Raw genomic sequence first — 21,945 nt, 5'->3', positions numbered from 1 at the left:
TAAGATTGAGGGTTAATTGGAAAATTGGGATTCAGACAAAATGTCTTCAACCAAACAGACAGACTCATGGTTATTGAAGGCTACCTCAGAAAAAAGCAGAAAACAGTGGCAGCATTGTGATGGCTGAGCAGTAAGGATTACAAGTTCTTTGTCCATATGTACATACTTCCTAATCCCTCATGTCTGCAGCTCTTTCCCTGTCTCTGTTACCAGTGGGCTTTGATATCCAATGAATTTATAGTTTGCACCATGGCTGGTTACATTTTAGAGAAAATAACAGTCTTACATACCAAATCAGCATCTTAGTGTTGTAGCAAGGCTCCAACATACAGCGAGACATGTCACCATGTGCATTATAGACAATTAATTTCAGTATATTGATAACTGAACTGCAAAAACAAGAGAAATCATCTGATAAGCTATAAAACCAGTCACCGATGCAGGAAGAGAAACAGAGAAAGTTGGCGTTACAGCCAGAGTTCAGATTTATCAAACCTAACAATGTATCCTTAAGAAAAAAAGCCTTGAATATACAGACAGTGAGCCAGGACTATTTTATAGCTGTGATGTCAAAACAGGCATCAGTATTGCTTGATTTTTGCTAGTGTCCAAGTTGTAAATCTAGTATTTTGACAATCCTTACAGAAAGGAAGAGAAATAATCCAGTGTAGCAGATTATTTCTCTTTGTTTACTTTGCTCCTGCAACAAACGAAACCTGACAAGCTGGGCTGTGCACAAGGATCTCGGTTTTATACCTTACAGAAACGTGGGGATAAAGACAATATACCTGCAAGTATTCTCACAGTTTTTATGAAACTTATTTAAAATGAACCATCATTTCTACTATTAAGAAGGGTTGTAATGTCTCTGCCATCCGACAGGAGTCCCCATGCACCACCTGATCCAGGTGTGATCACCTGGCTGCCTGTTGATGACTTTTTCAGAGGAAAAAAAGGGAGGCTGCCAATGGAGCTATGACACCCTGAGGGACAAAAGAAAGGCTTCCTGTTATATGGTTATAGTTTCAAGATCTTTGTTGCAAGACCTGATGAGACAGGAGCCTCATAGAGTTTCTGATTGTGTTTGAGTTTCTCATTGAATCTCAGTGACACAGCCACACCAAAAGGTGAGTTTTGTGAAGAATTTGTGTTCTGGGAAGTATCAAAGTACTCCAGTATGTTTTCTAAATCGAAAGTCATTAAGCCTGGCTGGACATGTGAGAACATCAGGTTGTCAGAGTCACTTGGTTCTACAATGTGCAAATGAAAGGAGGGTGGAGAACAAAGAAAGATGACGGACCGGTTTGGAAGAATGACTGGTATGGGGATATGGACAAGCAGACGTAAGCAAAGAAGAAAGCCATGCGAATTCTCTATTTTTATCCCTAACCATTGAGTCCAACTGTTTACTAAAGACTGATTTCGAGTAAGCGAGTGACAGCAGAACATCAAGTGGACAGAGAAGAGAGGAGAAGACAGACAGGAGATAACACAGGCCATCCTGGCAAATCAGCTATGGGGAATGGTGGTAAGAATCAGCTGTAATTCTTCATTTCAATTGTGTTTACTGTAAGAGAGGGATGTACTGTTATAAAGAGTTGTCATTCTGCCTTAGTACTAATTCATTTACAACATTACTGCTTTGGATTCAGTAACTTTAAGTGTTATGTTTGTTCCACATTTCATGTGGTCCTTCCCACTGTAACAATAACCAGCCTTTCTTGATTTGTCACTGTTAAAACATAAAATATCCAGAGTTTTATGAATATAACTAATTGAAATGTGCCATGAAAAATTGAAACATACTGCAGGGCTTTGCGGGAGGGAGTTCTCTGTTAGCTGTTAGTTGCCGATTGGCACTCAGTTAAGAAAGAAAAAGGAAAGGAAAGTGTGATACAGATCTCAGCGTTTTGCATCATGCATGGGTATATGTATTTCCATCTCTTGCCCTTTGCAGTTGTCATTTCAGTGTCTCTGTGAGGACTGTAGATGAAAGCATAGCCACCATCTCTCCAGGAGATTGATTTTTCAATTTCATTTCATCAGAGTTAAATTTCATTCATAATGAACAGATAGAGTACATATTGATCCAATTAGGCCATGACAGCCAGACAGATGACTATTTCTGTTGGTTATCTATTCTGTCAGATATACAGTGCTTAACAAATTTATTAGACCACCTGTCATATTTGTCTCAGGGACCATCCAGCATCATGAAGTGCTTTAATGCGGACTCTTTCATTTTCAGTTAGCTTTCCACGTTTTACAATTTTGAACAGGAATGAGGAATTTCAAGCTGAATTCACCCAAATTTGAGCCGGCTCACTGGGCTTCTCTGAGAAATCAGAAATTAATCAAACATAACATTCAACCACTAAAACTCATTTTTCTGTTCAGGAATGCAAGTAAATAACTATAATTTGAATTATTAATCAAGAAATATTAATGTGCTTTACTATTTTATCAGTTTTTTATAAATCAGTACATTTGAAAATTCATGGAAAACAATAATAATTATATTTTAGCATTAAAAATATTATTTTGGTTAAAAAGCTTCTACATATTGGTGTATTAACCATTACAGAAACGTAAAAAATGATTTTGGTAATTACCAATGCTGTTAATTTAGGGCAGCTGTGGCATAAACCGTACTTTGGTTAGGGTTAGGGTGGTCTAATAAATTTGTTAAGCACTGTACATCTAAAAAAGGAAGGTCCTTTTTGTCCTTCAGCTAGCCTGTTTATTATAATTTAAAAGCTTGTATGTGGATTTTGTTGCACTTGTGATAATAATGGTCTAATCTTATCCTTGTTTGTTTGCAGGGAGCAGAGTAAACTCAGCAGCAGTTGGTGTCGCCGTTGGCTTTGGGATCTTGGCAATCCTCTTTACCATTGCCATTGTACAATTCTGCTGCAAGTACAAATGCAAAAAATGCAAAAAGTGCTGCAAAAAGAAGAGTGAGTGGAGCTTTAATGATTCATTTCAAGCCAATGTCAACCAAAAAAAGAGCATCCGATTTTATCTTGTCTCTAGTGTTTTGAGTCATGCAGATAGGTTTCATTTATCTGACCAGGTTTCACTCAGCCCCAAAAGCAGAGATGAATGTAATGGTTTTCACCAAAAACAAAACAAAAAACTCAGGTTCAATGGTAAATGTCAAGGACTTTGTTACCATAAGAAATGACAAAACTGTGAACACTTCCTGTGGTTGGTAGGAACAACTTCTTTTACCAGAAGACTGTCTGTGATGAGTTATTCAGACAATGGGTGCATTTACCCGCATAGCAAAGTCGATCTGCAGTTATAGTACAATCAGGCAGCATAACTAGACTGTTGTACTTGACCCAGTTTACATGCACAGCAGGAGAATAACTGCCAGGAGCAGGCTCACCTCTTGTGTAGTAGATGTTGATATAACCTTTTTCAGCTGGGTACTAGGACTTCTTTCCTGTTTACCTTGCTAACATATTAGCAAGCGGCTAAATGGGTATATGTCATGTATGTTATTTTTTTTTACAAAGTAGATGAGTGCTATGCCTCTATCCTGTGGTTATAACCAAAGGCAAAAAAAATGTGACTTCTGCTACACTTACTTGCTGCATAGGCAGTCTGGTCTGACTGAAGTAAAGACATGCAATATAAAATTGATCTCTGCACTATGCTGTTTTGTTAGGCTGGAGATATTATTGCTGTTTTACTGCTGCGTCACCAGTGTTCTTATCAATATACCTGCCTGTAAATGATGTGATACTGGAGGATACCTCTAGGGGTAGCACCAGCAAGCTCAGGCCATATACGACCAGTCTGTTTGATGTGTAGGATGTAAACCACAAACATAGTGGCAAAGATTCTGCAGTCAAAACTGACTAATATGATGGACATCAGTTATTAATGGATCAGCACAGGAAACTTATGACCAGTGTCAGAACACACCGTCTGCACCTTGTTTCTTCATCATTTTCCTCTGTGGACTTAACTGTATCAGGGTTTCACTTTAGTTAGAGACCATGATAAGTGATGATTTTTAGTCGAACATGTTTATAGATGCCATAGTTTCAACAAATGTTGAAGACAGCTGACATTATACAGTTAAAATAAAGTCATCAGTATTCAATGGAAAACAATCTAAATCAGTTAACATGGTCACTCATTGACATGATGCACTCATTTTATTTGTAATTTTTCAGTATTGCAGGGTACATTATGTAGATTTTTTTTTAATGGATGGCTGTATTAATTAGAAGATGTATACTCCTATGTTGTAACTATTGTTACTTGAGTTCTGACATTTTCTCTAAAATTAAAGCTTTTAAAGACACAGAAATTCGACATTTTTAGAATTGTCTTGTTATGGTGGCTGCTCAGCACACCCACCTTTGTGTCACCTTTCTTTGACCCGCCTCCCCGATGACCTGTGAACTCAAACTCGATCACACTTGTAGTGCAGCCAGTTAGTCAGCCAAGATGGATCAAGAGTCTTGTTGCTTAGCCTAACATGGTGCCTTTGTGAAAGACCAAAAATTATGTGGTCTGAGCCGGCCTTTAGTCCCACAAGTTTTAGTTGGACTAACACAATGAAATCTTTTTCATTGCATGTCGACATACTGCATGAATCCAGAGATTCTGACTCTAATTTCAAAAGATATTTAAGGTGTACTTATTTTGTTTATGACAGGTTCTATTTTTCAGACCCTACAAGAATAAATTAGTTAGTTTATTGGCCCTTCCAGGAAATTCCATTTTCAGTTTTTGTACACACGGGTATGAAATGTATCACATACATTGGCCTGCAACAGAGAAACAGTGTTCACAAGACACATAGCATTTAAAAGGTAAATTTAAATCAAAAATTTCTGTATGCTTTTAATAATTCTGGTCAACAAGCCTTATTTGAAACTGTTTCCCCTTTATTCAAATGTGTACCTACATGCTGACATGGTTGTCACCTATATAGAGTTTAATATGATGAATCTGTTGGAATTTTTTAATGCATTTATCTTCTTATTCCTCCATAGAGCCATCTTTGAAAGACAAAGTGCTCACGTAAGTGAAATTTTATCTCTGCCTTTCACAAAATTTTAAAAGTTTTGAAGTTTGAAAAGTTTTTAATCCAGTAGTATCGACTCTTAATAATTGCAGCAAAGTCGGCTTGAAGAAATCTCCTCCTCCCTTCTCCATCAGCAGTGGTATAAAATGACAGACACCATGGCGGCGGTTTATTCTGGAAAACCACGTGTGGAACACCCACCCACCGCTTGTCTGCCACTTTTCCCACATCCAGTCTTGTTTTTAAGATTGTATTATATCTGTTCCTGTTTTCACTTTGCTGCTAAAGGTCATGATGGACTTTTAACCTGAATAATATGAAGGGGATTCACCTTGTTATTTTGACATATTTCTTTTTGAGGCCTTTGAGCTTTGTCACACTCTCTTGGACAACTTATGTAAAAAAGATTTTAAAAAGCAAGGAAAAGTGGTACTGTGTATACAAAGTTGTGTATTTTCTGTAAATTAAATATACCTGTATAATTGTATTAAAACATGTAGAATATGCTCTGAAATATATATAAACTTTAAATTTCTATTTCTCAGTTTTGGTGTTTATTATGTCTTACTTTGCAATGTTTTGGTTCTGATGGTACAAATTTGAATGTTACCACATTAGAGAAAGAAGAACACATGATCTGCTGCTGATGAGATGAACTTTTAAGGTGGAGGCTGAATATCAACACCTCAACCACAGAAACCAGGCACATCAGTTTTCTTGTAAGCTGCACATGACTTCCCTCCAATGTTGCCTATCTTCTGCCTTTTTGATACTTTCTATGGTTAATGTCTCATACATTTCCTTTGATAAAACTATAAACAACATACTTTTCTGCCTTTATTCTTTTTTATAGGCGCTGCCTACAATAAGGTCAGTTAGGGTCATGTTCATGATTTAGTTGATATATCTCTGATGATGACAAAAACAGGAAAAAGAAGTTGTTATTCCTGAATTTTGAGGGACTTTAGATGACTTGTATTTCCTCTCATGGCATGCTGATGCTTTTGTGCAGGAAATGGGTTATAAGTGGCAGGATAAATTAAGAGATATGGCCCCTTTAGGGGTTATGATGCTTATAGTAATAACTGCCTTTTTCATAACTGTATTATCAGTCAAACCTATACTTGAACTGTCTTTAGTCACAGCTTGTTGATCATAAGAGTTAAAGGCAGCTAGTAAAAGTAAAAGAAAACACTTGACAAATAAAACACGCCAAGTAAAATGCACATGGCACATTCAATACACTGTAACACAGTGTGATTTACATTCAGCCAATTTATCAATCAGTCTTTCTTTGTATAGTGCTAATCCATAGCAAATGTTATTTCCTTCACAAAAAGAGCAGGTCAAGACCATACTATTTGTAATTTGTTAACAGTGACCCACCAAACAATAATGAATGAGACCACCAGAGATTTCAGGGGGGTGTGAGGAACTGTCTGCTCTAAAATCATATTGACTGAAACAGATGCAGACCAATACTCTCATCTATCAATGAATCAGTGTTGATTTTTTGCCAGCTATATTTTTTTCCCAGGTGGGTCTGGGGTGTTCAGTTTTTGGTCATTTCACACCTGATAGTCCAGAGAACTCCTGGCACTCTTCACACACACTTGATCAAGGAAACCAAACTGTCTGGACAATATCAAGTTTTACTCACTGCACGTTTGTGGTGGTATCAGCCTAAAAAACAGCAATGAAGAGGCAAAGAAGATGATGGCAAAGTCTAAATCTGCTCACCTTTTAACCAGAATATGTGTTTCACAAGAGGGACCCCAGTTTGAGCAGCAAGCAAGGCAGCTAGCTGTCTGGCAAGCGAGCCGAAATGAGAGTGAGAGGTTATGACATGTTGCCATGTTCAAGCAGATGTCGAGCGAGGTATCCACATGCTTAAGTTATTAAATCACATATATACAGTACTACTACTGCACCATGTTTTGGCCAAATTTGAGGCTGAAGATGAGGTGTGTAAGCCCACCTGAGGGCACCATGGGATGGGAAGGAGGACCGACACAACCCCAGTGGTGTACTGAATGTCCTTGCATATTACCAGGGCATGGGAAAATAATCTGTTTGAAAATAAAGTCCACATTTTTAGGACAGAGTAAGGGATGAGTATGGCGAGTAAGCACAGTCTAGGGCACTGTCTGGTTGGGTAGTAGGGCTGCCACAAGCCCCTGGACGTGCTTTGGATGTCCAAAGAGCCTTAAAACTGCCAGCGGTCCCCAAGTGTATTACAAGGATGAAAAGGCCAGGACATAAAAAATGTCTTCACACTTGACCTTGGCTGCCATGGAACATACTTGTGACGTGGCTTGTTGACTATGGCTGCCCTTCCCCCACCATTCAAGCCACAGGTCGTGGCATGTCAGGCTCCACAGTGAATCCTTAGCACCCTACATGCCTAAAACTTATGGACATGACTGTACATCCATAAAACATTACATTTTACACCATTTCCTGGGTTTGGTGCACAAGTTATTTCGCCTTGCTTTCACAGCACAATGAGCTGCACCAGGGTTTGTATGGAAGCGAACCAAGAACCCTGTTTTCAAGCAGACCAGAGTTTACTTGTTTGGTCCACACCAGAGTTTGAATGAGCTTTCACACCACTTCAAAAGCATCAGAATGTCCAGGGAAACAGACCAGGGTTCATTTAAAGTGGACCAAACAGCTCTAGTGGCAGCAACCAGATACAAATGAAGAGGACTCTAAGGAAAAAGTTGGGAACAACTGCTGCAGATCAAAGCCTGAACAGACAAAGTGAGGGAGCTGATGGGGGTCTTTAGCCTGAGTTGCTGTAATCATGTGAAAACACTGAGACCTACATGTGACTGGATTTGGACTGTTAGAAAGTTTTTCACCTCTTTCCTGGCTTGGTTTCATGTGGGTGAGTCCAATATGTGGGCTCATGATGTCACAAGTCCACAGTGGTGAATAACCCCACCCCTCTAACATGACAATATAAAATCACAGAGCAGTTCATCTCAGTACAGTCGGTTGTTAGCGGATGTCACTGCCTTAACTGAAAGAAAACAGTCAGTTAAATGCTGTTTTTTGTTCATTGTGAGGCAAATTTCCCAAAATTATCAGCCACAGTGGTGTATGGATCATTTAAAGCATCATGACAGAGATTTGTGCCAGTAATTGGACTTTGTCTCTTCTCTGGCACAGAGCCAGGCAGCTGGTCATAAGGGAACATTCAGATTGTAACATTTTTTAAATCTGAGAGGATCGTATTTCTGATTTTGAAACTTCATTTCATAAACTTAGAGTTGTTTTAGTTGACTGAAATTTGATATAGGGGTTCATAACACAGTGACCTGTCATACAACAAACCTAAATACAGATTCATTGTCACTTTACAGGGTCTTTAAACAGTCAGCGTGACATGGACATTTGAGGAACTGCAGTTTTTTTGCACTTCATATTAGCTTCATTTTTCAACCAAGGAGAATTTCAGCTAATGTGAGCCTCTACTAAACCTGAATTACTTCAATTTTTTTGAAAATTACCGAGGACTGTTAGCATAGAACATATAACGCATGGGACATTTTTGATATTTTTCGAGAAGAGTGCCAGATACCACCTATACAGAGATTAACTTAAGTCCTTGTGTACCAAGAATCAACATATATTCAACATTTGGACTTTAATTCAAACTGAGAACAGTCATACAAATGTTTATGAAAAACTTTAGATCACATGTTAACTTTTTAACTGTCTTGAGAAGTTATCCTTGTAACTTAAATGTGTGAAAAACAACCAGTTAACATACAAGATCAAACATTTGTTTCCTTTTATTACTTCAAATGTTGCAGCTGACCAAGACAGAGGTATCAGAGTTGGCCAGTCTAACAGGGGCAGCTGTAGCACTGCTTTCTCTAAAGTAACACTTATTCATTGGCTTGCTGATTTACTCTGAGTTCTCCCTTACAGTCTTGAAAGTGGTCTGTAAAGCTGAAATATGGTTTCATTAAAGTTACCATGAGAAAACTTAGACCATTTAATATGATAGTTGACTTTGTTGTCTATTTCAGCTATCTTTGGACATGATGGAAAGGATGAAAGCTGGGGCATAGATAAGTCTTTTGGCCACAAATGAAGTGGAAAAAAGTCCCAAGGTTGACATGTATTGAGCACCAGTGGAAATGAACTGTGACACTAGTTTGATGTGATGTTTTCAGCATGTAGGATCTGGCAAATGTTGTCTCACTTCCCCTGTGGTCTGAACTGCACATTGTGTGGTAGGTCACATGAGTTTTCTAAAACTGTGAGGGAACTACTTTATGCCTTAAAAGGGTGTCTGTCAACTTCTAGCTACCATGAAAATATTTCACAGTTTGATAATGTGAAAATTCTGCCTCTTCTCAACAAAGTGTCTCTACTCTCAGTGTTAAGTGGGACTTTTTTGTAGCAAGCTGGGGCCTAAAAGAGGAAGTGTTTGTGTCTTAGTTAAGAAGCCTCGAAACTGCTGCTCTGTTTTCTGTACGCAATTTACATATGGGGATCCTAAGCATAATAAGGTGACCTGTAATGTTTATTTTCCAGTGTGTGCAACACACTCTGAGTCATGGTTTCTGAAATCTCCATCCTGTCGGATGTTTACTGGCTGGGTTTTTTTTTAGTGAATGTAAAAATTCACAGAACATTCCAGTGACACAGTTTCTTTTAATCACATTTAGAAGAGCAAACACACATACATTTACAACAGTACATAATAAATAGATGACTTTTACTCACAAAACATGCAATAAATAATCTGTACAGGCAAGTAGCTGATAAAAGGGTTAATATCTGACAAATAAATGAGTGTTTTAAGGATCTGTAAATGTCCTGGATGTTAATGAAATTTGGAAATGTTTCTAATTCTTAACACCACTTTGAATCACTTCTTGACACTGATTTGTTTGACACCACTTTTCATAAATTCTGTGTAACTAATTGTATATTGATAGATAGGAATACAGTGTATTTCTCTTAACAGTTTTATTTTCTGTTCTGATATTTAAACAGTGGCAACAGCCAGAAAGTTTCCTAAATTTTAGTCAAGAAACTTCAGAGGGATTTCTGACTTGGTGTATCATTTTTGAAGAGGCAAAATGTCCAGAAGCTCATAACCGTCAAACCGTTTCTCTCTGTTGCCCCCCACACAAGTTTCACTTCCGGCAAACAGCATTTAAGTGAGATGTAAATACGCCCAATGAGACAAGGTTGAATAAGATCTTTGAGGTTATATTCATCATCTCTGAAAGCTCTTGAGACTTCAGCTAACCAACATCTGTTGCTCAGCAGCTGTGCGATCTAACCTCTGTTTCCTTCCTTTGCTCAACAACAGCCTCTCTCTGCTAACAGTTTCCCCTCATTTACCTTAACATTTTCTACAATTGATAACTTGTACTCCTCTAATAAAGCTTTTATTTCATTTTACACATGGAGTGTGTCATGTTGGAAAAGTAGGTGTGTATTGCTTCGATGGACATAGCACTTAGACATTTATAAATAGCACTGCTTCATTCCTCAGTGTGTTAGTCAGTTATTAGTTGTACATCACAGAGAGAGAGTGACACATTGTTCGTGTTAAAATCTTGTCCTCCCTCCACAAGGGGCAGTGGTGTCAACGCTGTCAGCAGAGGGAAAGTCTCATTTAGTTGTATAAAAGTGGGTTCTAAGTCATTTATCATGACTGTGTCCATTTGTGTTTTTGGGGAATAACTGGAAAATGTTATCCCTTTGTTGTAAGAGTCCACAAGGGCACTTTTGCTACTCAGTAGTCCGTTTTCAATACACAGAGCTCTGTATTGCTTGATAACTTCAGCTCCATAAAGTCCTTGTTGATGGCACCAGGTGCACTGACCTGCTCCTGAGCAGATACAGGATTGAGGCACCGCCCTGTAGCCTGTGATCACTTCAGCCAAGTCAGGAAGTTTAAAGTCTTCCTTGACATTACAGACTTGAATCTGAACACTAGAAGGGCTCTGGCTTCTGTAATCACCTCCAGATACCACCTCCTTCAGACACTCATTGTCCTGTCCATCCAGATTCAAGCAAGTAGACCCAAGCCGGCAGCCTAGACTGACACCACTATCCTCCCTCTTTCTCCCAGTGTCTGTATCAGTCCTTTCATCCTTCAGGGGGAATTCTGTGTGACTACTCGTGGAGCTCTCTGATCCTGCTAAGCTCCCACAGCCACTGTCCTCTTGTCTTGATGGAGGACTTCCCTTGCTGCTTCTTGCAGAATTGGACTCTATGCTGACCCCACTGTCCATGCTTGTCCTTCTGTCCTCCTCTCCATTGTCCTCTGCTATGGTCACATGTGTCTCTGGGCCTTCGAGAGTGTTTTCTATTTCACTTCTGTATTTGGATAGGAACCAACCTTTGTCTGTAACAACCTCCATTGCTCCGTCTCCAACTGAGAGTGGAAGCCACCCACTGACAGGGGATTTCTGAAGTGGGAAATGGAACACAGGTTAACTTCATTTTCATTGGTATATAATGTCCCAGTCAGGAACAAAATTAGTTACAGCCAACCAACAACCTCAGATGTATAGTCCCAGTGTCCCTTTATTGAATACACTCACCAATGCAGCAGGTGTTTTCTCAGGCCGTTTCAGGTAACAAAGGAGGAAGGCAGCCATAATGGCCACAACAGCCAGGACACCCATTGTAGATAGGGATGATACAGCAATTATGAACCATTCTGGATGGAACAAAACAAGGGATAACTTTGGATAAGTGAGGTTGTTGTACATAAAAGGCTAGAGATGATTCTATATCATAATGGAGCAGAGTTTTCATTGCTCATAAACATTGAATTAAAGTTCTAGATCAATAGTTTTGTAAGACAGTGAGCCTTTCTGGCTATCTGTTGAAAGGAGGATTGAAGGTCTGAGCTGCCACCTGCTAGCTAGCTAGCTTCACTAAGCAAAATCGGAAATGCAAACACAAGAAGTCAAAAAGAAAATAATAGGCCTGCTGTTGTGCACTGCATTCTTGTTTTTATGCCTTGTATTTAGCTTACAAGATGTGAAAATTATCCATATTTATTGCTGGTTAGCTTTAAAGTGCGTGAGAGATTACATTTTACAGTGACATGTATGCTTGATTTAGGTAACTGAGCTACAGTATGGCTAATAGGAATGTCAGCAGCACCAGTGGGCAGATATTGCTACCAGTTAGCAGAGAAAGCTAGCCTGTTTTCACTGTTTGATGTATTCTGAAGCTAAGCTAACCAGAGCCTGGCTGTGACTTTATGTTTACCTGACAGGTATGAGAATAGAATGGATCTTTTGACATAATGAACAAACTACTAACTGTAGAATGACTAACTGTATTTTAGTAGCTTGTTTGCAGCAAATGTCATGGAAATATTACCTTAGTACTATGTATTATCTCATTTGATTCAACCATCTCTAATTCCTATCAGCTGCTGTCATAATCATTGCTTTGTTGCTTGTACCTTGCTCTGGTAGCTGCAGACACTGTTTCGTTGACATGGTGCTGGTGGAGAGAGCACCGCTGCCCTCGACCTTGATGCTGACACAGTACTCCCGTCCCCAGTGAAGCGAAGTAAAAGCTGTACTCCTCTCTTCATCCTCAGCATCATCTTTCAGGTAGGCTGTTGTAGTCTGTGGAGGGAAATTAACATGTAGTTTAAGCCTTTTTACATCATATTTTACACTGAAAAGTATGGACCTAAATGAGAAGGGATTTCATTTACAGGTAAGAAAGGCATTACGAATTTTGAAATTTATTTAATTGGATTATTGTTCATTGAAACAATGCCCACACAGTGTTTTGACATAAATTCTGGGGTACCTCCTATTCATAAAGGACTGACTTCTAAGTCAAACTTGCTTTTGTCTGTTTCTCATCAGAACATAAATGGATTTTAGTCAACTTTTTCTATTAAAAGTCATTGCTAAGAATTTCATTCAGAGTGCTACAAAAAGTCCTTATCTTCAGGTTCTGTGCCCTTACATCTTTTTCTGATGCCCACCTTATTTTCCTCTCCTATCTCCTCCAAGTAGATGGTGTAGATGACGCCGTAAGGAAAGAGTTTTTTCAGAATGGGCTTCTGATGTATATAAAGCTTTAGAGTGCTGGAAGTAGCCCACAAAGTGAAGGAGGGAGGGCTCAACTCACCTGTAGGAAACAAGTAAGGTAAGAAAAAATGGCATAGTAAACCTTAATTACAGTTAAAGCAGCTAAAGTATGTTTTGAATATGCTACACTGATTTCTATGAAACTGTAAACTTACTTTTGTTTGGGAGAAATTTTAGCTTAACCGTCCACTTGGAGACACCATCTGCTGTGACCAGCTGGACTCTGACTTTGTAGGCAGCACTGTAGTCATGTATAAGGCTACTCAGGTCACAGTAGTTCCTCATAATCCCTGTGCAGCCTTCCACCTTGGCCCATTCACTGTTGTACCTGTGGGCAGAGAATACACCTGTTACCAACTGAAAGGTGGTTTGGTGGAGGGTTGTCAGCGTTAATGCATTATCTGCAATTAGATAAAGTTCATGATTAGTGTATTAATTTTTTAATCACATCAACCATATGCTTTATTGTCCCTTTCTGCACAGTTTAGTTAGCCGCTGCAGTGTCTCCCTGCAGACACAGTGATGTAAATTAAGTACGGCTCTATGATGTGTCATTTCACATAAACAAACTCTGTTTAATAACTTGTATTGTTAAACATTTACCTTTTTACTGCTGCTTTATTTCCTCTTACAATCCATAACACATTCCTTTTTCCATGGTCAAATTAATGCCATGTCTACCTGAAGTTCCTTATTTTCAGTGTTGGGGGTAACGTGTTACAAAGTAATCTGTTAGAGTACTCAGATTACTTTTTTGGAGTAATGAGAAACGTAACGCGTTAGTTTTACAATTCAAGTAATCCCGTTATTAGTTACATTTTCATAAAAGTAATCCGTTACTGAAAGAAAAATCCCAAATTTCCTCTCACTTCCGTGGCTTCAAAAAAGAGAGAAAGAAAAAAAGAAGCTCCTTGAAGCATCAGCTGTTTGTCCTTCTCTCTTCCTGTAGTCACGTTGGCATGTGCCAGTGGAAGGTAAACATTCTGTGCCATTACGCGTGCATTGTTAGCTTGTTTACAGACAGCAAGATTACAGAGAGGACAGCAGGCCACTCTGGAATTATCCCCATTATGATGGATTTTTGGATGAAAGGGACAAGAACAGCATCCTGGTGAAACCTAAGTTTAAAAGCTCCGTTTGCTTTCATTGAATCAGATGTGCAGCTGTTCCAATCAAGCGCTATTACGCAGTGTTTGAGTGATTCTGTCTGCTTGTTGTCTGATTGTGAGCATGTTAAAGAGCGGTAAATGTTCTCCTGTCTGTTAGCAGTGTTCTCAGGCTGCAGAAATACAGATTGTGGGCTGTAAATTACGCTGTACGTTGGCATTACAGTCTGCACATTTAAATGCAGATGAGTGGTCGTGGAATGAATGGCTAAAGGTTTTTAATATTTAGTAACGCAAAAGTTCTCTAACGCATTAGTTTTAGAAGTAGGTAACGCAGTAACGTAACAAATTACTTTTCTCAGTATGTAACGCAGTAATCTAACGAGTTAGGTTCAAAAGTAACGCTACCCAACACTGCTTATTTTCTTTCAAGATAAAAGCAGATCTGTATCCAAACAGGAAATCAATTACCCTTAGTTTTGGACAGTACAATAAAAAAAAGGTTTAAATATGATGAAGGTTTAAATATGGTGGATTAACTGTTATCCACAATTAAAAATTGAATGGCTTGACAGCCCTTGTTTAAAGCTTTAAATTGAAGTATATCCAGTACCAGTACTTCAATAAATAGCACACTCAGCAAACAGCTGCTTCCCCAAGTTTATAATATGAGCTGATGGCAATTTTTTTTCATAACCAGTACTGCAGCAATAAAGCAACAAACAGAGGATGGTATGAAATTAAAAAAAAAAGGAAAAGTATGTTGATAGGCCACTTTAATTCTGAATTGGTATCATAGATATTTGAAGTGAAACTCACTTTGCCATTTCTACATTGTATTTGGAGTTTAAAGGCCGGCCCTCTGGATCATCCCAAAGTGCTATCACCTCCCCATCCATAATATCCAGCGTCAGTTTTTCAGGCTTAGGGATTTCAAGACCTGCCAAAAAAAAAGAGGATTTATGATTTACATTTGTTGTTCATTGTAAGATCATTAACACTTTGTTCAGCTGATATTGTATAAATAGGAAAGAAGACATTTAAACTATTAATATTTCAGAATGTACTACACATATTTAGCAAGTGTTCAAAATGTTACTGTCTCACTAACATGCTTTGTAAAGCATGTGGTTAAGTGGAAAAAAGGAAGTTGACGAAATACAGTAATCTTGCAAATTATTTATGGGATCTCTGAGCTTAGTGACATGATGGGCTTTTTCAAAGAATCAAAAATGAGATATTTTCCCCTCACTGTAAACCTCTGGAAGATATTTGACTCAAATAGGTAATTTTTCCCCACTCATGCCTCCATTACAGAAACAGCATAGTTGTTAAGAATTTTGCTTTTGTCATAACAGATTTTTTTTTACCAACATTTTCACAGGAATTGATGACTCCAACGAAACCATAAAGATATCCTGATGTTTTTGCATAACTGTAGAGTGTTTTGTCTTATTAAAAACAAGACCAACTAAACATACATCACAAAAAAGTTGTCTTAAAAGTCATAATTACCTGACACACAGGTTATAATGATCATCAGGAAGGCAAGAAATGTCTTCTTGCCAGCCATCTCCAGTATCTGGTCAGCTCCGATCAGTCGCTTATAATCCACACAGCAACTGTCAAAAACTCTGTCATTCCATTTAACAATAAGGCAAATTAGACCTCACAGACATGTTTTCCTCTCTCACACCTCTGTGTATCTTCAAGCTAACATGGGTGAGTTGATAAATGTTTGATGTTGTAGAGCAGCTGTTCTCTAGCTGATTTGTCAACCTGTAGGAGCAATAAGAAGAGGCAGCTAGTTTTTCCCCTAATGTCTGAATTTACATAGTTCTCCCCAACCGTTCTCTTCTCTCACTCAGCTCTCCTCCCTCTCACATGACGTGCGTCCTGTTGCTAGCAGTTCAGTGACGTGCTGGTGGTAGTTCTCTTTCTCACCCAAAACTTTTCCTTCCCCTTTGTTTTTATTCTTTTCCCCTTTCCACACTTTCAGTAGGTTACTGGTGTACAGTCATCTGTGGCAAGAGCATTCAGAAAGAACAAAAAAAAGAAAAAAACTTTACACAGCCAAAAAGGGGAAGCCTCCAGAGATTCCCCTTTGAATTACTTTCATTTTGGGCATTATAAGGGAGATAAGGGAGGCATTTTAGAATGAAAAATGTACTGCCAAACACAGAAAAGTGCATACATATCTTGTCTTTTTAGCTTTCAGCATGCCTATAAAACTTCATCTTTCTCTGTGGTTGTCTGTGTCAGTTGTGGTTACCTGCCTTTTGAGTGGTTTGTGCAAAGATCATAGGTCGAGATGACTGTGAGAAGAAAAAGGTCAGCCAACAATACAGACAGACAATACCAGAATTTGAAGCTTCAGTATAATATTATTAAAACTTAATCAACATAGATACTTGTTTTGATACCACAGCCACAAAAATGGAAGTGTTAGGCACCCAATGATGAGCAATTGTTGTTTTTGATCACCATAAATTTCTTGCTATCTCCTGCACACTGTCTGGACTCTGTCTGTAAATACCACCAGTGGTTTTGTGCAATTCAGAAACTTTACTGGAGTTTACAAGCAGTTTTTGATGGGTTCATTTCTCTCCTGCAAACCTGTCACTTAAAAAAGATGAAGTTTTGGTACTTCATGATACTTTCAATCATTAGTATATTAAAGATTGTATCACTCTAACATCTGCAAAAAGTATCAAAAATGTGGAAATTCCCAATCTTTTGTGATGGGATCATTCAATGAATATGTTTAAGAAACAAAACAACCAGTTTAAAGAAAAAAAGGCAATTACCTTAATCCTTTTATTTATACCTACCCCCACCCCCCCACTCCGCCCCTCACCCATAAGGCACAACCTGTGTCCTTTTTATGGTGCTGGTGTCTTCAATAATGGAGGATTTTATTTATCATACTATAATTATGTAAGTTTACCTTTACAATGTGTTTCCCATAGAAATTTTTCTCATATGCCATAAGATGAGATTCATTTTATTGTCCCACAGAGAGATGTTCGTCAATTCAGCCATGCTGCAGCCATAGACAACAGTTAGTTGGATTACACCACATTAAAAACACTCTGACATGAGACAGTGAGTATCAATAAAGAACCCCTCCACACACAAAAATCTAGAATATAAACACCATTAGATTGTCGGGGTACCACTACTAAATGCAAGGGAAATCACTGTAGTCCTGCCCATTGCCATTTCTGCCTTAATTGTTGCTATTTAAGAGCTTTATAGACACAGGAATAAATTAATTTTAAACCTGTTCAATCTACACTGGGAGAGACTGAACCTCTTAGCAGAGGACAGCAGTTCATAATCAGGATGTAAAACATGAGATTGATTGAAAATCTTACTGGCCTGTGAAGCCGCATAGACTTATGGACATAAAATATTAGAATTAATATAAATTAATTAAACTGAGCTACTGCTGATCAGCTACCACAGTAGAGTGATCATTGACACATTACCGCTTTTAGATCAGAAAATTAAAAATAAGTATTACAAGTACCCTGTGCATTTTTGGCTTGTATTTTTTTTTCTTAATAGCTAAATGTATGCTGTTCTACTTTTTAACTTTAACTGCAGTGCAAAACTTGTAAATAAATACCTCTTGATTGTGGTATAACAACTTTTAGTCCATTTAAGTAAAAAAAAAAAAAAAAAAAAGACATTTCATTAGTCAAATCTCAAAATACTCCAAGAAAGCCTAATTTGCACATTACACTAAGAAATCCCACCTGCATTTTCTTTCCCTTGTGGTCACATTTTTGTCTTACCTTTGGCGCAGAACCAACACATAACTGTTGTTAATGTAACGGGTTAGAAAATGAAGATTCTATAGAGTCTTAAAATGCATGAAGAGGGTCTTGAGTCTTGATAAAGGTCTTAAAAGTATTAAATTTTCTGTATACCCTGGCCTCCTATCAGGTAAAAACACTGTTTTATGAATGTTCTGTGTTTTTTGTGTTTTCAGTGATGTGTATAAAGAGAGTCTCTGTGTGACTCTTGTGTCCCAACAGCAGAATACACAGCTACACCTGCTGGGAAAGGAGTGATGATTCAGGCTTTGTGGGTGTTACCTAGAATTATAAATCCTGAAACCCTTCTGAACATTGCGTTCACTAACAGAAACAACCCAGTACTCTGTGTGAACTCAAGTGAATCATTAAAGAAGATGAATTAATTAAATAATTCATCAGACAGTAGTTTAGTCAAACCACAGTAGCCACAGTGTCATGTCTGCCTACCTCATCTCTTGCACTGACACATCATTTAAATAATTGGTTAGTTATTTCTCCTGTACAGGTTTTCTATGTTAAAGTGTGGTGTTGATTTAATGGAAATGTAAGATAAAAATCTATTTTTCATGTCTGATGGAAGTGTCATTTGAATAAGTTTATCCAAAAGTGACTTCTTGGCATTCTCCAGGAAAGGCAAAACCACAATTTCCTTTGCATGATGATGCACTATTTATGCAAAGATCTCTTAAGAAGGCCTTAAAATAGCATTTATGTGCTTTTCCACCAAATTTTCTTGTGATTTCTACTAAACACTTTTCCGTAATGATGCCAAAGAGGATGGATTAACAGCAGTGTTCCCTAAAACAAAGGGAATATTTATTGTTAATCAAACTAAAATCAACAAAACAATCTATTTTTTTAAGTTTAGACTAAACCTAATGCAATCATTTCCCCTGTTTGTTTTGAAACTAAATACAACTAAATTACACCTTCACAAGGTATTTGTCTCATAAATAAAAGCATAAACTCTGACTATCTGCATGCTAATCTAAAGTTTGCTATTCTTTATTTAAAACCACCTTGATAGGTTGCATTTCAGCAAGATACAGCATAAAATGCCGTATAAGTTGGAGAAAAAGCATCTGGGTAATAACTGTTTTTCTTTAACTCTTTTTAAAGCATTTATCAAGAAGTCAGTGTTTGAGTTATTTTAACCTGCTTTTCAGTTCTTGGAATTGCTTTTCTCCTAATCATATCCACAAACAAGTGACTTCAGTTTCCCCTTCTGTTTCTCACCTCCTCTTCACATGAGACTATTCAAGATTTAGTTCCTGGTAAATGCACACACACAAAGAGTGATAACCTGTTTCAGTGATACATTTTTTATTTAATTTTAACAGAAACAAAACTGCTGTCATTGCTGAGTCATTCTGATGCTTTTCATACACTAACACGCCTTTAGTAATGAGAAATTTACACTTATTTTGACGCTAAAGATTTGACCATATAAACCCATAGCACCCAGATGACCAACACGGGCTAAAATTACTAAATTATGTGTAATGTCAGCTGATATAACTTATCTTTTTACTTCTTTATGTAGGAGTGCAGCACTGTTAACATTCTTGGAAAGAGGGGGATAAGAGGCCTCAAATGGCTCTCAACTGCTTTGTATCTGGGGCGCTGTGGTTATGTGGCATGTGCTTTCAACCTCAGGGCTATAATGCCCTATATTCACTTAATTTGTTATAAATAGCTTTTAATAGACAAGAAAATCAAGATCAACCATTCTGCAGTTGTTCCAACATAAACAGTTTTGCTTAAGAAAAGAGGACACAGTAAAGGATTAGCCATGTCAGATCACTATAGACCTTGAGGAGTACTTGTGTGCGAACCATTATGTTAATGTGTTGTGAGCAGAAAGTGAAAGTAAATGCGATCAGTCTCAGTCTCAGGCTGTGTGATCGAAAGAGGAGCTTGAGAGCACATGGAAGGGAAACATGTAAACCAAGACAGGACTAAAGACTACAGGTCCAGAAATTTCAGGTGGAAAAGACTTTATAGGAAGCTCAGAGACAGCTTCTTTCTGTAAACACCTACAACAGCAACACCCTTGGCGAGTTACAAAGCATTTCAAAGAAGATGCCACACCAATTAGATTTATTTCCTGAATATGATTAGAAAGGTGTTTTTTCATGAGCTTTTCCTTATCCTGACCACATACAGTTTTTGTGGTAAAATTTACATCTTGATTAAAATGCTGAAATATAGATTCTAATTGGTCTCAGGACTCCACTGACAACAAATTTAATCACACAAATTAATTTAATGGAAAATGTTGCAGATTGGGCCTTAGATGGAACAAAACATATGACAGTATAAAGTGGCAGGACAAAAAACATGTTTAAGATTGCAGTAGCCCTGGGAGGGCATGCATCAATTTTATTTTTATTCTTTCCAGTGGTGATGTGTATTTGAGTTGTTTTTAGACACCTCGAGAAAATGAGTGCATTGTCATGAGAAAGCCATCTTTGTTATACTGAGATAGAGGTTAGATTCTCTACCCTAGACCGAGACTGGCTCCACATGGCCTGTGACCCAGATCAGGATCTGGCCAGGACCCTTACCCCTCCCCTCAAGCCTGGGCTGGGTCGAGTCAAAGATTCGGCAGCATTATGATGTTTTACCTTTTTGTGAGTTTTTTGGCAACTTGTCTTAAATTTCTTCTGATTTTTGTACTTCAAAACAATTTACCTCAGTGCAGACACTGCACAAATTAAGAGATGTGCTGCCCAAATCCTCTGGTCATGTTTCCTGAATTAAGAAGTCTTTTAAACCTAGAACTGCCATCAGGTAAAATTTACCTGAGGCTGTTCTTTAATTATGTCTAACTTTGTATAATTAGAATTTTAAGGTCTGTCAATCATTGACTTTTTCTAAAAGTTTATTTTGTAGCACCTGGTGTCATAAAAATGTTTGTATAAATCTGAATTTTATAAATGGGCATTTATACCTTCAACTGTCATATATGTTAAATTTACCCCATGAGAAACAATTGATTTTCCTGTTTTATTCACAGCAGCAGATAAACAACGGATGTTGCAAAGGACAGTGCAGTGATGTGTGTGTGTCTACTTGTCAGCATCACTTAATAACAATAATGAGCCACACCTATAAAACTTGTGCTTCTGTGTTTGACTTTGAACAGATTGTCATTAAAACAATACAGTAATGTATTTTAAAAACTTTTATTTTAAACACCTACTTATTAAAAATAATGGCTTGGCACCTAAATAAAGTTAATTGGCTAGGCTTGGAGAAAACATACATAAGGTCAGGTAGAGCTGGGTTGGATTTTTTTTACTTCTATCCTGAAATAATGAGATAAATAGTTGGAAATCTTGAGAAAACTACCAAAACTTAATTGTTATTAAAAAAAAACAGAATAAAATAAACTCAATGGAAGCATCTGTCTGCTTTGGGCTTTTCCATGCAGATTCATGACCTGCTTTTGGGTCCTGAACCACCCGTTAAGAACCACTGATTAACAAGATAGTTTTAAAATGAAAATGTTGCAGGGAGTGTGAGGGATCTATAGGGAATTGATGTACTGTGTGCAGCAAGTGGTCATTTCTCCAATTATGCCTGTTTTTTTTTGTTTTGTTTTTTACAGCAGCATGCATCTTTTGTTCCATAATTACATTAACAATAAGGAGGTAAGTGTAGCTCAAAAATTGAACTCTTTGTTTTTACAGGGAAACAAACAGCTCCTGAGATCCCTTTTCAAGAGTACTCTGCAACTACACAAGTAAAACTGGGTAAGATGTTAAATGGTCGTTCTTTGTGATGAGGAAGACATTTTGGGTCCCTAGGCCCTGTTACCTGGTGTTACTTGAACCCCAATTGAGCTCCATGCCTAGAAA

General features: G+C 37.9%; 1 protein-coding gene across 1 annotated transcript; it reads right to left on the bottom strand.

Moving 5' to 3' along the window:
• Positions 1–9,681: 9,681 nt before the first annotated feature.
• Positions 9,682–16,105, bottom strand: il10ra (interleukin 10 receptor, alpha). Its single transcript, XM_041797403.1, has 7 exons — positions 15,774–16,105; positions 15,078–15,198; positions 13,308–13,480; positions 13,047–13,192; positions 12,507–12,675; positions 11,629–11,747; positions 9,682–11,493 (listed from the first exon to the last, which is right to left on the bottom strand). Exons 1-7 carry the CDS (start codon positions 15,829–15,831, stop codon positions 10,576–10,578), a joined length of 1,704 nt encoding a protein of 567 aa, XP_041653337.1. The 5' UTR covers positions 15,832–16,105; the 3' UTR covers positions 9,682–10,575.
• Positions 16,106–21,945: the final 5,840 nt, after the last annotated feature.

Source organism: Cheilinus undulatus, linkage group 2 (assembly GCF_018320785.1).
Source record: "Cheilinus undulatus linkage group 2, ASM1832078v1, whole genome shotgun sequence".
Lineage (NCBI taxonomy): Eukaryota > Metazoa > Chordata > Actinopteri > Labriformes > Labridae > Cheilinus > Cheilinus undulatus.
The sequence above is the reverse complement of the archived record's forward strand: the minus strand, read 5'-3'. Positions and strand labels throughout refer to the sequence as shown.

Excerpts from the sequence above, each read along its gene's own strand:
- il10ra (XM_041797403.1), bottom strand. The coding sequence starts at position 15,831 with ATGGCTGGCAAGAAGACATTTCTTGCCTTCCTGATGATCATTATAACC. Across the intron at positions 13,481-15,077 it reads TACAATGTAGAAATGGCAAA|GTACAACAGTGAATGGGCCA; the intron begins GTGAGTTTCACT and ends CTCTGCCCACAG. Across the intron at positions 11,494-11,628 it reads AGAAAACACCTGCTGCATTG|AAATCCCCTGTCAGTGGGTG; the intron begins GTGAGTGTATTC and ends TTCCCACTTCAG.